This window comes from Chiroxiphia lanceolata, chromosome 4 (assembly GCF_009829145.1).
Source record: "Chiroxiphia lanceolata isolate bChiLan1 chromosome 4, bChiLan1.pri, whole genome shotgun sequence".
Classification (NCBI taxonomy): Eukaryota; Metazoa; Chordata; class Aves; order Passeriformes; family Pipridae; genus Chiroxiphia; species Chiroxiphia lanceolata.
Genome location: NC_045640.1, coordinates 27,533,233 through 27,549,701, shown reverse-complemented (window position 1 = coordinate 27,549,701; position 16,469 = coordinate 27,533,233). Strand labels below are relative to the sequence as shown.

The 16,469-nt window shown below is 39.9% G+C and overlaps 2 protein-coding genes across 13 annotated transcripts in view; one reads left to right on the top strand and one right to left on the bottom strand.

The window, feature by feature from the left end:
* The window catches only part of FRYL (FRY like transcription coactivator), a 163,088-nt gene extending 151,626 nt beyond the window's left edge, over window positions 1-11,462 (top strand). For 10 of the 12 annotated variants that reach the window (XM_032687085.1, XM_032687086.1, XM_032687087.1 and 7 more), the window contains 5 exons: window positions 3,196-3,264; window positions 6,524-6,541; window positions 7,506-7,616; window positions 8,980-9,176; window positions 9,508-11,462. In XM_032687085.1, the coding sequence (XP_032542976.1) occupies window positions 3,196-3,264; window positions 6,524-6,541; window positions 7,506-7,616; window positions 8,980-9,176; window positions 9,508-9,766 (654 nt within the window). In that variant the 3' untranslated portion in view covers window positions 9,767-11,462. The remainder of the gene's footprint in view (window positions 1-3,195; window positions 3,265-6,523; window positions 6,542-7,505; window positions 7,617-8,979; window positions 9,177-9,507) is intronic. The other 2 variants (XM_032687083.1, XM_032687079.1) reach the window with 1 other exon arrangement.
* Window positions 11,463-14,366: 2,904 nt separating this feature from the next.
* ZAR1 (zygote arrest 1) lies at window positions 14,367-16,236 on the bottom strand. The gene is made up of 4 exons (XM_032685733.1): window positions 15,421-16,236; window positions 15,243-15,335; window positions 15,099-15,173; window positions 14,367-15,019 (listed from the first exon to the last, which is right to left on the bottom strand). Exons 1-4 carry the CDS (start codon window positions 16,234-16,236, stop codon window positions 14,876-14,878), a joined length of 1,128 nt encoding a protein of 375 aa, XP_032541624.1. The 3' UTR covers window positions 14,367-14,875.
* Window positions 16,237-16,469: the final 233 nt, after the last annotated feature.

Genomic DNA, 16,469 nt, shown 5'->3' with positions numbered 1-16,469 from the left:
ATGTCTGGCAATCTCCTATGCGTAATGCTGTCAGCACTCCTAAGAGAAAATGATGTATTTTATTCCTCATTTTGGAGAGCAGCATGGATGCACAGAGAGGCTAATGATTTGCCCACAGTCAGACATGAAGATTTGAGGCAGAGTAAAAAGGGACTCGTGTGTGTACTTAGAACAATGACTATACAAACATGGAGGAATTATACATAAACTCTTCAGCCTTATTTATCATAGCAATAACAAATGGTATTGTTTGGTTGATTTGTCAAAGTATGATGAGTTAAATTACTTCCCTTTCAGATGGCCATGAATTCACTAAATGTATTTTTAGCTGATTTTGCACTGCTGTGTATCATATCGACATAAGAACTTCTTTGTATTTTATTTTACTAGATAAACAAATATGGGTATCAGTTTGATGGCCTCTGTCATTATATCATAGTGAAGGAGTGTTGTTTTTCTGCAGTGGAGCTGTCAAAAGGGAGTCCAGTAACATGTTTCTGTGGTCAGCCTGTCTTCTGCCACAGGATTTGTGAGTGACTGGAGCAGGAAGAAGGTTCACAGGGTGAAAGGAATTGTTCTGAAATAACTGAGAACGTTTTGTTAGGGTTTTCTTTTTATTTAATAATTTATAAATAGAAAGCAACAGTACTGCAGAAGAAGAAAGTTTTAGCTTTGACCATCCTCTCTGACTCTTGATAAAATGTCATTTAGATAATTTCATGCATTATTTAACTGTTTATTGAGCATGTTTAGATTTAGAAGTAGTGACTAATTATCTCAGATAATTAATGTTTCTAAAACTTTTTTAGAAGTATTTCTTTAGCTGTTGGTCCTTATTTTTTGGTGTGTCTGTTATATAGCACATGCAGACTAAGACTCTTCCAAAGCTCCTTCTTAGATTTTATTGGGGTTTTTATTCTGTCTTCTTAAGCAGAGTATAGGGAGTGATTCAGCGAGACTTCCTGAAGTAAAATCTGAATTTCTGTTGTTGCAGACAATTGTGCTATGTATCCTATTCAATCTGAAAGTATTAAGGCAAAATGCTTAATGAGCTTATTGCAGATCCTTGCTTTTTTTCATAGAAACATGGAGAAAAACGGTCAAACTAAGTGGTTTGGCTGCTATATAATAAAGTAAATATAAATTAACAGATAGTTAAATAAATGTAAATTTGCATGTTAATCTGGTATCCTCTAGAATCGACCACTGGAAAGTTCTGTATGTTAACTTCTTTAATGAAACTTGTTGTTTTAAAGTTTAATAGATGATGTTTGTCTCTGTCATGCTGTATGAAGTACTAACATTCACATGAATTAGATTGAAAAAGTAAGAGGCTTGGGCTGCAGTTGCTTGAAACTCTTACCTATGTACCAAGATGAGACAGAAAGGTACCTATTGTACAGGGTATGGTTTAGCACATCTGTTTAGGGGTTATTCTGGCAAACCAGCCTGTGCTATGATCAAGAGCAATCCCAGACTTCCCTGTGTTATGCTTTCAGCAACACTTCACCCTGTATCTTTGTAGGAGATGTATGGGGAAAACATAAATTAATGTAAAGCAAACATATAAAGAAGGTTATTTTGTCACACAATCTACTGCTGTTCCCAAAGAGAAAATCTAGGTCTTTCTACCGTGCTGAACGGATATTCTGTAAAAATTCTTAGCAAATTAATTTTGTGACCTTTTTGGAGCTATTCTGTTTTCTTGCAAGGGAACTGCTTTGACTTCATGTGTGTATTAGGGACAAGGATACTGAATCAGATAAATGTAATAAAAAATATAAAGTTATATACCTATCATAGCATTCTAGGCACACCCTTTATTCAGACTGGTTTTAAGATTTAAAAAAGATCTTAAAAGGGCAGTGTGTGAAAATAAATACTAACTTCCCAACTGCTGATATTATTTGTTCCAGTGCAAACCTGTTCCATCATTACTGATGGATGGTGTCTGATAAAGGTAAAATGAGATTTGCTGTGTATGTTGGTATCCATGTCACTAATTGAAACTGACACCATGGTGTTTAGAGAATTCCATTTCTCCTCTTGATAAGCACACAGGCCTAGTTAATTCACTAAGTAACCTTTATTAAATTGAGCAGATGGGAAATCACATTTTTCTTTTTCTTGCATCAGACAGAGGTTAGAAAAAGGTCACTAAGATTTCCTCTGAGACTCAAGATATCAAACACACACAGTATGCTAAATTATTTTTCCTTGGATGTATAGAGCCTGTTCTTCATTTCAGAAGATGTTTTGCACTTTATCTCAATGTGATACATTCCCATTTCGGTAACACACAAATTACCTCATGCTTGCAGTTGTTTACAGTGTACAGAAAAATATGCTGGGCACTGTGTCAATGAGGTGATCAGGTTGTATTGTTCAAGAACGTAGTTGACTCTCTAAATGCTTTATAGTAACACGATATTCATGTGAATGCCAGTACACATGGAAGTTAGTTTTTGATAAATTTGCATGATTGGGTAAAGGTAGAAAAGATTGCCCACTGAAATTAATAAGCTTGTTGTCTGCTATAGGAAATGGGGTTAAATACAGCCCTGAGTGGAATCTGCAGGTTCACATTGTGTAATGCAAGAATACTTCATTTCCTTGGCTTGTATGAACTGGAGGTGATGCTAAACTTGGATTGAGCATTTGGGTTTTTTCTTTCCATCCAGTAAACCTGCACTTTGCATCTACTTACACAGGAGAGCTCTATTTCCTTCCATTTCTAAAGCAGTCAGAAGAAATAGAACAGGCTTTCTCTGTAATGTGAATTAGTGTTATGTTTTAAATGCTGATAAATTATGTTGGGGGTAAACCTTGTGCAGCAAGTAAAGAGAAAATATGATCTCATGTAATAAAAGGGATGTTTCTGCCTCCACCCTCCCACACGTCTCACTGCAACAGTATCCAAAAGCGGGGGTTAGTATTTATGCTGAAGTGTACTATCTCTATGTTGGATAAGGAAGGAAATTTACAACAGAAGGGACACAATAAAAAATACAAGTGATATATCAGAGTGGATATCATTACTGCAAACAACACTGGAAACAACTGATTTCGTATCACAATTTTTCACATAATCCAAGAATGTGCAAGACTTGATGAAATGTCTTACACGGTTTTAGCACAGTCTTCAGTTTGCTCTGTTTCAGAAGATGTTTAATCTTGATTATATTTATTTTGCAGTGGCTAGAAGATTGCAAAAGAACATTTGGTACTGATGATGGTATTCATGGCACTAACACAGATGCCCAGGTAGGTGTACGTCATTTGTGAGTCTCAGGATATGACATTAAAAAAACATCATTATTGCACAAAAATTCCAATATTTGTAGAGAGATTAAAAATGCATGAAAAGCTTTTCATTTCAGTTATCATCCTATCTTTTGGAAACTCAGAATCTTATGAAGTGGTAGTCTAATAAAAACAGGTCTTTTTAATAAAAGTTGGCAACCTTGGGTTCTAGACTTAATAACACTGAGTAGATAAGCAGACTAGATACCATCTGTGTACTAGCAAGTCTGCTTTTCTGCTGCTGTTTCTAGAAGGAAAAAAAGATTAGCATTCTAATTATATGCTCAGATAAACAGTCTACCCAAAAACCTCTACAGACTTTAATATAATTAGTAATATATAAATACATAAGACCTTTCTGGAGTAAAGTAAGAGTATGGCAAAAAGCTCACGAAACACTTCTCAAAATATCATCTAACAATAGGTGCAGTAACCTATTAATACTGTTTGAATATTTTCTATGTATTTGCATGGCAGTCATCCATGTTAATATTACTAATTGCTGTGGTAAGTGATGGCTTTTCCCCAAGTGGACTAGGACTGGGGTTTTTTTAATATAGAATAGCTGCATAATATTGACACTGTTGGTAAAAAAGCAAATCCAAAAACTGACATTAGTAGGTACAAGGAATCATCTGAAGTCCTGTAATAAGAACAGTGAAAGATGTAAGAAAGTAGAATTGCAGATGAACTTATCTTTTGCAAAAATCCCAAATCCAAGCTGAGAAAGGAGAAATTTTATTCAACTTAACTCTATTCATTGATGCACTTGGTCATGTTTCTGCTGCTAAAAATATAGTCTTCAACAACATAAATGTCTGTGGTGTCCTTGGACTATTTCTTCTTTTATACAGTTTTCTTTTGCTGTCATATATATATATATATATATATATATATATATATATATATATATATATATATATATATATATATGTTTGGGTTTTTTTAATTTAATCACAAAAGGCACCTGAATTTTTAGAATAGCAAAACATGTGATAATATGCTGTTGATTTTTTTATTGCATTGAAGTTGCACATTTAAAAAAGAAATCATGCATATAAGTATAGGTAATGCAAACCCAGCAAAATAATTTGCTACCATTTGCAAGGATTTTTGTCTTGCCTATGAACACACAGTATTAGTGCATTTTACACTTGGTTTAAATCTTCATATACTGACAGGTACGTGTTTAGAAATAGGAAGCAACATTTACTATTACAATACACTAAATGTTCTATATATTAATAAAAAAAGCAGCATTTATGTATTTCAGTCCATATTTATAATGTTGTTTATATACACCAAGAAACTGTTCTAACATTTACCGTGAAGGTAAATGTCACTGTTCCCACTGTATAGCTAGGGAAACTAAGAAATGGAAGAAAAGCAACATGCAGGCTTTCAAATAGCTCGTACAGAGAAAATCCAGGATTCCAAGTGAGGCAGTTTTGCTTGTTCTTCCCAGTTTCTGCAGGGTTTGAACATAGCCTCTGAAAAAGAGTTTATGTGACCATTCTCACTGATTATTTTTGGGGACCTGTTTTCATTTCGGTTTTCAGTTCTAGCCTGCGGGGCATGCTGGTAATTCTTTATGTGCTGCTTGTACTCGCAGGTTTAGTTAAAATCATTTTAATATATAGTGTCCCTTGAGAAGAGAGAGTCCTCTTATCCTGCTTCATAAATACACACTATTTACAGAAGTTCTAAATTTGCTCAGGAGAACAGATATTTTTCATTCACTAACACAAATAAGATTTTCTTACTAATTTTTAGCACTATGGTTCATACAGCTAAGAAATAGTGAGATTAATTCTGTTCTGGCTTGTGCACTGCCAGCAGACTTGCAAGTAAATCTAATTATTCAGTTCTTGCTATTAGTACACACAAGCCTGAAAGAATGCACCTGGACTCTGGCTAGACTGTTTCTACAGGACAGGCAGGTAGAAAAATCAGATTATTTCTCAAGTAAGCATGTATGTGAAAAACACTGAAGCAGTACAAAGACATTTTTAAAAGAAAACCTCTCTTGAATTTTTAAAACGTCGCTATCAAGGTGTTGGAGGAAAGAGATTAATTATGGCTTACAGTAATAATGAGACTTGGCTTTAAGAACACTGGAACTTAATGACTAAAATTATTAAATAGTCAACCCTGCCATTTCTCAAATCTGATTCTCTGTGCTTCATTAAAGTTACTCATCAAATTCATGTTGACTTTAGCTGTTCAAAGTCTTCACAGTGTTCTGTGCATCAGAAGGTTTTGCTTATATAATAATTGTGGTTGTATATAATAGCACAGAGTGCAGAACAAAAACATGCAATGTAACACAAACATGCAATGTTACAGCCTGTTATAGCCTGTTCATCACATAGTATATAATTTATTGTACACATCATGTACAATCATGTGCTTAGTAAAGCTCAACTGCTTCTGTCTGTTGCATCTTCATATGTTTCACTCTCAGGTATATGGTGGGGGTCCAGTGGGGCTGTCCTGTGCAGGGCAAGGAGTTGGACTTTCATGATTTTTGTGGGTTCCTTCCAAATCAGGATATTCTGTCATTTGGTTTGCTATGACCACTGTATTTGCTTAAATGCTATCAACACACTTAGTGCTGTACAAAGCACAGAAGTGAAGTTCATGTCCCTAAGTCTGACAAATATATTTTCTGATGATTTTCCCTCTTTCCCAAACATTTTTCTGAAATAGCTTTTAAAAACCAAGTGCAATTACGTTACAGAAATCTCTCAGAGGTGTTGAGAATTGAGTTTAGCAAAGCCAGGAATTTTCTAAACTGAATTCAGAATCTAAATTAACATTACATTTCAGATTTTGAAAGGCATTATTTGTGCTTAAACTCTAGTGGTACAGAACAAGTAAGAAGCATTGTACAGACGTCCAGATCTAAATGTCTTTGATTTTGATTACCTTAAATTTGTGACCTTTCAGACTAGACAATGTATAAAGACCAGGGTTATGTGTTACTTATGCTGTGGGACATCAAAGCCAATGCTATCTTTAATTATAGCAGCAAGTAGTTTCATCTCAAATTCAGTCTGTTAACTTTTTACATTCAGGGTGTATTTGGAGCATGTTACTTGTATTTCTTCCTCCATTTTACCTGGGACATCTTTTACCCTAATTAAAATTATTTCCTACACTAATTCTTGCTCTTTTTTCTTTCTTTGTATTTTTGTGACCTGCTCATCTTCTTGCTTAGCAAATGGAAATTCTAGCAGTAAGTGATGGTTCTTGATTTATCAAATACTTAATCATGCCAGTCACCAAACTGTCTCCATCTGTCTTGTCCATTTGTGAAATAATGGTGTCTTGTCATAGACTATTACAGAAATGCTGTGTGCTTGAATTTTGCATCATCTAACTCATTGAACTGTTGGTCCTTTGTAGATAATAGGATCCTGTAGATAGTAGAACATTATAAAGATTATTCCATCAGCAGTAGCTTTTATGTCTGTATGTAAAGCGGTATTAACACTGTCTGCACTTTTGACTAGTGTTTTAGATGCATAAAAATGGAACCAAGACAGTGTATAAGTTAATGCTGCTATTTCATTTCCTTAAGAATATATGACATGGTATTTTCTAAAATAGAAAAAAGGCTATCTTTTATAAAGGAAACATTATTCTTGCCTCCAGGAATGGAATTATTCTCCCTTTATTCATCAGGCAGTGTAAGCTAAGGGCCAGGTTATATACTGTGCTTACAATACAAATAACTCATGGTTATGAGACTCCATACTTACAGACCACAGCTGCTTCTTATGGATATTAGATTTTGAATTTAAAACAGTAAAATATCAACAATAAAAGTGATCTATGAAACACTGTCTTGTTTTCAAGACATGAAATCTTGAAATGATCCAGACATTTCAAAATGCTTTTTGAATCACTTCACATTCCACCCTATGCCCCTTCTTGGAAATGCAGCTTACTGAAACGTAAACTTTAAATCTGTGTGAGAGGGGCTACCTGTAAATCTAGAACTCAATGATGCTTTCACCTGCTTTTCATTAGCTTCTTGCTATGTTAGTTTCAACATTTTTGGCATTTTCTTTAGTAACCAAGTAACTACTTCTAATTTTGCCCATTCTATACTGAAGAAGTTGTGACTTATTGTTTCTTGTACTGGATAGTAGAAGTTTTTCACTTCCTCACTATAACAATGTTGCTTACTTTTGTAGGAGCTGGAGTTGTGTCGGAGGCTATACAAGTTGCATTTTCAGTTGCTGCTTCTGTTCCAAGCCTATTGCAAACTCATCAGTCAAGTAAAAACAATCAAAAAAGAAGCAGAGGTAATGAAAATCAATGCCATTTAGCTTGTTGACATTTTAAAGTCAAACAATTTAAAATACACTTGGATAACATTTTCATCAGTGGGACATCTTTTTAGAAACTAGAGGAGGGTACCAGCTGTTTTATAGCCAATTATTAAGAGATTTAAGTAGACCTTACAAGAACTTTCTCAGATGTTCAATTATCTGTGTTGATTTTTGTACATCTTCCAAGCTCTTAAAAAAAGAGGAATGCGGGGAGTCCAGTGATGAGGATTTTAAATATTTCAGTAGTGCTCCTGGTGTATTCTAATCAAGCTACAATCAAGGCTTATCAACTGCACTCAACAGCATTCTGTGACAAAGCCCCTTTCCATCATCCTGGTGTTTCCTACTGCAAACACCATCATTTGCTACCAACTGATTTATTTAACTCTGTCACTGCAGCCACTGTGCAATTCCTCTGCAACCTTAGTTCCCATCCCAAGCAGAGTTAGTAGCACGTTCTAGATGTTTTATGCCTGATTTTCAGTTGTAGTAACTTCAGAAGTAAAAGGTGTCCTTCAGTTGTGCATGTGGTATGTACGTGAAGTTAATTGAGTTAATGCATTATGCTATTAATAATATCTTCTGAAAGTTTTCCCCTGGGTCTGGAATGCAATAAACAGAGGTAGCAGGAAAAAAAATAGACTGAGTCTTACTTGATATAGTAGGGAGGAAAATGAAAAAGCTGGGTGAAAGTCTTTGGCTTATGAGTAGCCTCAGAAAAAAAAAAATTATGTTCCTCACTTGTATTTTCAGATTTTTGTAGAGACTGCAAATTAGTTTTTTCCTATGTGAAGAATGTTGTGGAAGGTTGGCATCACAACAGTCCCACTTCTTGCCTAGCTTAGTCAGATGCAGAATCATGTTCTGAGAGATGCCCTTGTGTTTTACTCAAGCATTGGTGCTAAAGCCAAAGAGTTTTATTATATACAGGCTGTATTACAATTCCTTTGCTGGGTTACCAGTCTTCTTGATTTTTTCTCCATATTTAAGCTGTCCTTGTAGTAACACCATTCCTATACTTTTCTGTAGTGTTTAACTTTTCTTGTCAGTTTGTTATTAAGTAACGTAGCGGAAAAGAAATGTGGTTTTTGAAATTAATTTTAAAAGAACTAGGAAGGAAACTTCATCAGGGGAAAGCCCACATACCTGACATGGATGCTTGGGCCATTACATTAAATTACCTGTATACTTGAACAACTGCAGCAAATGTTTGGGTGTACTTTTTCTGTTTCTCATTTATTAATGTAAAGGGGGGGGAATGTAAATCTGATCTGCCGAAAATTAAATTGGCTGAAAATACGTTCAAACAAGAAAAGGTAACTTATACTTGTTTTAGGTCATAAACATGTCTGAAGAACTTGCTCTTTTGGAGAGCTGTCTGAAAGAGGCTGAGGCTGCATCTGACAGTGGTATTGAAGAAGTTGAAATTGCAGAGGCTTCCCAAGCTAGCACAGAAACAGCTATTCACTCTCTCATTGAAACCCTGAGAAACAAGGAGTTTGTGTCAGCTGTAGCACAGGTCAAGGCTTTCAGGTAAGTGCTTAAGGATTGCTTTCAGATGTTTCTTAGTGGACCTTTTTAAATTAAAAACAGGGATAGGCACTATTCCAGGTTTTTCTCAGCTCTTGCTGGATGTCCTTTTTGAAAAGGACAAGCACTGTTGTTTCATTAAAACTCTTGCAATTTAAAAAAAAAAGCAATTCTACTAGTACTTGTTTTTTAGAAATGATACAGTTAATTATCAGGACTCTGTGGAAGAAACATTTCTCTTGCATTTTCCGATGTCTTCTGTTGAAGTGTCTGTTTAAAGAATATGTAAACATGTAATTTTTTTAATGTTTAAATCCATATTGTGTGTTTACAGATCTATTTGGCCCCACGACATCTTTGGCAGTTCTGAAGATGACCCAGTTCAAACACTGCTGCACATATATTTCCGTCACCAGACACTTGGCCAGACCGGCAGCTTCGCAGTTGTAGGCTCCAACCAAGACATGTCTGAGGCCAGCTCAAAGCTGATGGAACTGAATCTAGAAATTCGAGAGTCTCTACGCATGGTGCAATCCTATCAGCTTCTAGGGAAGATCAGACCAGGAATAAATCTTGTGAGCACTGGATTCTGAACAGCTGTCATTTAGAAAAGAACTGATGATGATGACACTTCGGACTATTATTGAGCACCTTTCATGAAAAACATAAAAACAAGCTTCCAGCAATCCTGACAACCAACACAATTTTATCATAGCAAGAAACTGTTTCATCAAAAGTAAAAATCTGAAAATTGAAGTGAACATCTTACTTGACTGCTCTTTCTACACAGCAGCCTGTGTGGCAGTAGTATTTTTTTATTAAACTTATCTATAAAAACTACATGAAAGGAAAAGGGCTTAAATGTAATGCATACATATGCATTATTTTCTGTTGTAACAGAACTCTAAATGATATTTGCAGTAACAGCCTCTACGGGTTGAATCAGTATCGCAGGTGGGATGATGCTAAAATCAAGGCTGGTTTATTTTGGCTGAAGACCTGCAAGGCTTCCTGGCTTTTCCAGCAGTAGTAGATATAATCATCAGCTAATACCTAACGAGACACTTTGCAATGTCATGAAGAATGTGCAGTCCAACATGAGTAGAATGACTTACGACTGCAAAACCTATTGACTTCTCAGTGTTTTATTTGCTTTTGTTGTCTGTAATAAGGAAATTATGTGTGTGAGTTAGAATGTATGGCTATGTGACAGTTTGTTTTTTGAAGGTATGGATGATTGTTAAATAAGGTCTCAGAGCATGCTTAAAAGAGCTGCAAGATTATTTTTGAAGAAATTTTATTTTATTAGATCTAATCCTCATAGTGTGTAAATGTTAGGACATTTAATAATATTTTCAACTGGGATTTCCCAGTGTTTCTAAAAGAAATAATATATCTGTTAACTTTATTGGAATGCTGCTCAGTTCTCTGACCAGTGCTTATGTTACAAATATTGATAACAACTAACCAAAAAGTAGCTGCCTGCAGAGACTTTAAAATGTATATTAAAGATATATGCTGCCCATCAGCAATTCTCATTAGAAGTTAACTTATTTTATTCTGTATATATTCTAGAAACTGTATAGTGCAAAACCAGTATTTTTCTTGTAAATTTGTGCAATGCACTGTTAAAACAGTAGGTGTATAAAGCTATGAGGGCAAGGGGGGTTCCCTCGTGGTAGTCACATGCAGTACTTGCAGTCTGAGGAGCCTGCAGGGTTTGAAGAGTTTGAATGCACGTATACGCGTCTTCATGACTCACCTGCAGCCTAAGGAACTGGGACTATATAGAAAAAAGATAAATTACTGACTACCAAAACATGCAAACAGGCAATATATTCATAGTTCAGTGTCAAAGTCTGTAGCATAAAACAAACTGGATTCTGTTGAAACCAATAGCATTTTGTAGAAAAAAAAAAAAAAGAAAAAAAAAAACAGAAAAAAAGAATGTAGTCCCACTATTCCTGTGATTTGAAAGGAACACCCAGTATTTTTATATACATCTCTTACCCACTGTGATTTTTTTTTAATGGGCTCTAATTCCAGAGTTTAGAATGTAGAATTTGAAATTCTTAGCTCTGCCTTTTTGAGGGAATTAGACCCCACTAGAAATGTAATTATGCTGAAATGCATTAATTGAAGGCACTGTGCACACTGTTGGACTGCTGACAGTAGTTATGTTATCCTAACAAGTTCTGTAACTGGTCAAGGCACATCCATATTCACTGTATTTTTTTTCCCTGTCCCTGATAAAATTGAATTATTTTGATGGTTTTGTGGTACTGTAGATGGTGTTCTTAATTATTTAATTAGTATTTACCAGGGATAAGTAGTTTTATTTAGGGGCACATTACACTTTTATTTACATCATCTTTTACCAGCTTTTTTTGTAAAAATAAAAGACATTGTATCTGTCATTTTGTGTATTTTTACAAGCTAGAGTTTAAATACTTTAGCCAAGCAGACCGAACACTGACAACAGAAGCCTGGGTGCCCTGAAGTCATGTTTTTTTTCCTTTTATCTTCTGTCATTGCAGCAGCATTTTCCTAGGCATCTTCTGAAACTGTTAATGGATTTCTCATGAAACTCAAACCTCAATTCATATATGTCATTCCTTATGCTTTACGTCTTCCTCCATTTATAATAGCTAGTGGAACCTGCCCTATGGAACAGAAGCACACCAGCTGACTGTGTGATATTGCTTTAACTTTGTGAAGCTTTTCAAAAATTACTCCTCAACTACTGCATAAACTGCCACCCTGCATTACCTGATGCCAGGTCTGTTCCAAATCTGAAGCTATGGTAAAGCTGTCTAGAAAAAAAAAAAAACATCAGACAGCTCCAGTAAGATGCAGCAAATATAGCACTGACTGAGCTAACATGTGCAAAAGAATCCTGTCATGAAAAAGCCATACAGGGCAAGTTCAAGATATCTTTGAAGAACTGGCAACACGAAGGCTGTTTCTTTCCACTTTGCATAATCACATAGGTCAGGAGTTGCTTTCCTTTTTCCTGCTGAGTCTGGGAAGCAGTGCCCATGACACAGTGTGTGCTGTCAAGGACATGACAGGGCAGTAAAACTGAAAAGGAACTAGAGAAATACAGAACTGTATTTTGGCATCTAGCAGTAAAAGCATTGAATATATTTATGTAAGCGGGATGACATGTAGAGCTACTATGGAACTGAGGAATGCTACAGGATAAAGGAAAGCTTGTTTAACATGGCTGCCCACTGCCCTCTACTCCTCCAAGTCACAAAACTTTGCAATAGCTAATGAAAGCGGGGTGGCTCTTTGCTGCTACCTCCCCTGGGAGCCTTCATCAACTGCTTGCTTGGACAAGTTGCTGCTGAAGCACCAAGTTCACATCAGCTAGGCCTGTTTTACATCTTATCAAGCAGAACCAACTGCTGCTCTGCTTGGTGCTGTGCTTAGTGGGGATGACAACCCTGAAGTTTTACTAAATTTCACTTTGGGCTATTACTGATAATAATCATGTAAGAGTCACCATTTTCACAGCAAGTAAACCTCAAAGCAATGCTTGTGAGAACACATGTAAAAGTAGGAAGCACTTGACTGCTCATATTGCCATTAGTTGCCATATGATTTGATACTGACATGGCACAGAGCTTTAGTTCTCAGACTCATTATCAGTGTGCACAAATTCATCACCATCAGGCTCCCACTGCATCCATCAGGAACAGACCATTAGAATGGGGAAGGCAAATAAGAAAATGTATTGAAGAACACCCTTAGAGGCAAATATGCTCAGAAGTTAGAAGACATCCTAGATCATAGCTGCAAGTGCAAGCTGAGGCAGTGTGGCTGGATGGCTTGCAGAGAGGGCCCAAACTGATTCCTCCTCAAGCTGGAGACTTGCCACTGCTCATTACAGTACCTACAGGTGAGTATAAGGCACACACACCCACAGAAAACTGCCCAGCTGCTGGTGTACTTTTCAAGTTGATAAGAGCAAGGATGAAACTTGCTGTGAAAGCCTGAGTGAGCTGGTAAAGCAAGGCACATTTACTTTCACTGTCATACAGGGAAAAACACTTCAGGTAGAAGTATGAAATAAAACAGTATTCTGCTCTGGAGGGGATAGGTCTACTTGTTCCCAGAATGCCTCATGCTGCTATAATAATGAACACAGCAAGAATAAATAAAATTACTTGGCAATAAATTGGCACTGAAGCATTAAGCCTTAGTCACTGCAGCAGGTTCAAGGGGTCTATTGAAATAAAGCAGGAATTTACAGCAAGATGAGTTAAACCTACAGGATTAACACTGCCCCTCAAAACAGACATGTTTGTACAAGGGATATTGTTTGCCTATCCAGCCATATACTAGCTTCCACTTGGAGATGCAAAACCACCTGGCCCTGAAGCTGCTGTACAGCACGGGCTCAGAATAGTTCTCCCTTTAGTCTTTAAAATAGTGGTCTCAAGTAAGCTAGGTATAGATGTAGACAAACTTGTGATAACCAAGATAAATCACTCTTTTCAAAGAGAAGTTACCTCTAGAGTTCTGCAAAAGGCTTTGTGCATTATGGTGTTTTATTTCAAAATTAGTCTTCAGTAGCATTCTCAGAAAAGTATGTTTTCCTCTAAGTTTACCCAGCTCCTTAGCTAAAGGGTAGACTGGGGGTGGCAGTGTAGGTTTTAGTAGCTTTTGAATCTGCTCAGATAGTGATGCTGTAGTTAGTCCCAGTCAGTTTGTAACACTCTGCTGAAGCATGATATCCCTACAGAGGGCATCACCACTGCCAACACCAACAGCCCACAGAGAGCATTATCTGGGAGTAAACGGTGCTGGTTCTGTCATTACTACCAAACACCAAGAGTACAATTCCTAGTTACAAACCCAACCCCAGAAGGGTGTGGGAGTTTGATCCTTCCCTAATGGCAGGTCTCTAAACTATAACTAGATCAAACTCCTCAAGTGTAATCCAGTAAGTGCACAGCTCTAGTGCTTTATCTACGAGTTGAAGAGGAAGCCAGGCAGAAGTGTCACTTCTCTTGATAAGCTTGCACAAGAAAGATGAGCAACACATTTACTAAGAGACCATAACTTCAGTGACTCCTTTCCTCAGCATTTTGTGAAAACTATCCCTGAAAAGCTTTCTTTGGCTTTAGTCTACAGACAAGAACACCAGCTTAGCTAAATGCAGACCAGCTGTACCAGTAAGAGTGACCTAGTTCTTACACAGCTTTTCTCAATCATTTTCTAGTGATGAAAAACAGGTGCAGGATACTTCCTACATGGACTAGAGGTGGGTACAGTAAGTGAATACTATCATGTGTTTAGTTCATGAATGATGGTCTACTAACTACTGTAGATGTTGATTCGATGTTAACTTCAAGTGTTTGACTAGTTCAAGAGTAGGAGCAGTAACAGAAACCGTATCCACCTGAAATTCTACAAGGTCCTGAGCCAGGTGCTTCCAAAACCATCACCGATTTACAAAACACTTGTGGGCTCTTCCCCTGTGCAAGTTACAGAATTTGCAATATGCACCCTCTGAGCTGAGCACAAACCCACCTGATCATTTGAGTATGCTTTGCAGTACTTTTATTTTCATGCTTTCCTAGCTACACCTCACTAAGTATCTTCAACAATACCAACAACAACAAAAAAATCTACTCTACTTGCAGTTTTCTAGAAGAGCCCTAAACAAAACCAAAACAACCACCCTATCCCACTCAGATGATGTATTTGAAACTGAATGTGCTATCACAGGAGAGGCGTTTCCCTTTGCATCTGCCACAGAGGTCCTGGCGGTGGGGCCTCTTGGGATCCACGTGGCGCATCTTCACGGGGCAGGTGCACCGCGTCTGCTTGCAGCTCTGAGGGAGAAGGCGGCGGTCGGGGAGGGTGGCCAGACCCAGGGGCCGCCCGGCCCGCGGCAGGGAGGGCGTCCCTTACCTGGCAGGTGATATCCTCCACACGGTACGGGTTGTAGGACTTCTGGCAGGTCCGGCAGAACTGCCGAAAATAGACCTGGGGGGAGGCCGGAGTCAGCAGGGGGGCGGCGGCGAGGGGGCCGCGCGGGGACGATCCGAGCCCTACCTTGTTGGTGCCCTGGACGCACCAGACGTAGGCGCTCTCCCAGCGAATGTTGCAGGCCTTGCAGTGGTAGTACCCGTACTTCTGCTCCAGAAACTGCCGGGGACAACTGTTACTCGATGGGGCGGGCACCTCCCGGGCCAGCCCGGCCCCGCTCCACTCCCCCCCGGCCACCCCTCACCTGGAAGCGCAGGCGGGTCTTGCCCGCCGGCGGCTCCCGCTTCTGGGGTGCGGCCGGCGGCTCTGCCGGCTCTGCCCGCGCTGCCTCTGCCACCGCCACCTCCACCTCCTCCTCCTGGCCCGTCTCCGTCGCCGCTGGCGGCTCCGGGGTGGTGGCCGGGCGCTGCTCCAGGGGCTCGGCCGGGCGCTGCCCCAGCGGCTCGGCACCACCCTCGGTGGGCTTCTCCCAGCTTGCCCGCACGGCGGCCGCCTCCGCCTCCCGCTGTTCTCTCAGCGCGGCCGGCTCCTCCTCGACGGCCGCCGCCGCCGCCTTGTCCTGCTGCTGCGGCCGCTGCTCCGGCTCCGCGCTCGGCTCCTCCAGGAAGGTGGTGAGTCTGCGGGACGCCATGGGCGAGTAGACGGCGATGGTGCGGGGGAAGCGCACGGCGCGGGTGCTGGTGGTGGCGGGGCTGCCCAGCTCCTGCTCCGCCTCGCGGGGCCGCGGCGTGGCGGGGCCGGGGCGGCGGCGCATCAGCGTGCGGGGCCCGAGCGAGCACTGCACCGAGGCGTCCTGCCGCGGGTTCACCTGCACGCCCACCTCCTTGGTGTTGGCCTTGCGGAGTCGCGGCGTCAGGTTGGGGTTGACCTGGGACAGGATGGCCTTCAGCTGCGCCCGCTGGTAGTTGTCGAAGTACTCGGCGGCCGCCGCCGCGTCCCCGTAACCCGAGAAGTAGCCGCTGCCCCGGGGCCGCCAGCCGCCCGCCGCTCCCCCTTTGCCCTTGGGCGGCGGGTAGCGGTAGGAGTAGGGGTGGTAGGCGGTGTACAGGTAACTCGCCATCCCCTCCTCCGCCATCGCACCGTACCCGGAGTGCCCTCCCTGCAGGGGCGGCCTTAAATACCCCCGGGGCGGGGACGGGCTTCCCCCGCCCCCGAAGGGCGCCGGCTTTGCTGCCCCTTCCCGTCTCCGCCTGGTGCTGGGGCTTCGGGCAATCCCCCCGTGCCACGCACAGCGCCCAGGTGAACCGGGCAGCGCGGCTTTTAATTACCCCCGCGGGATTAGACAGAGGAGAA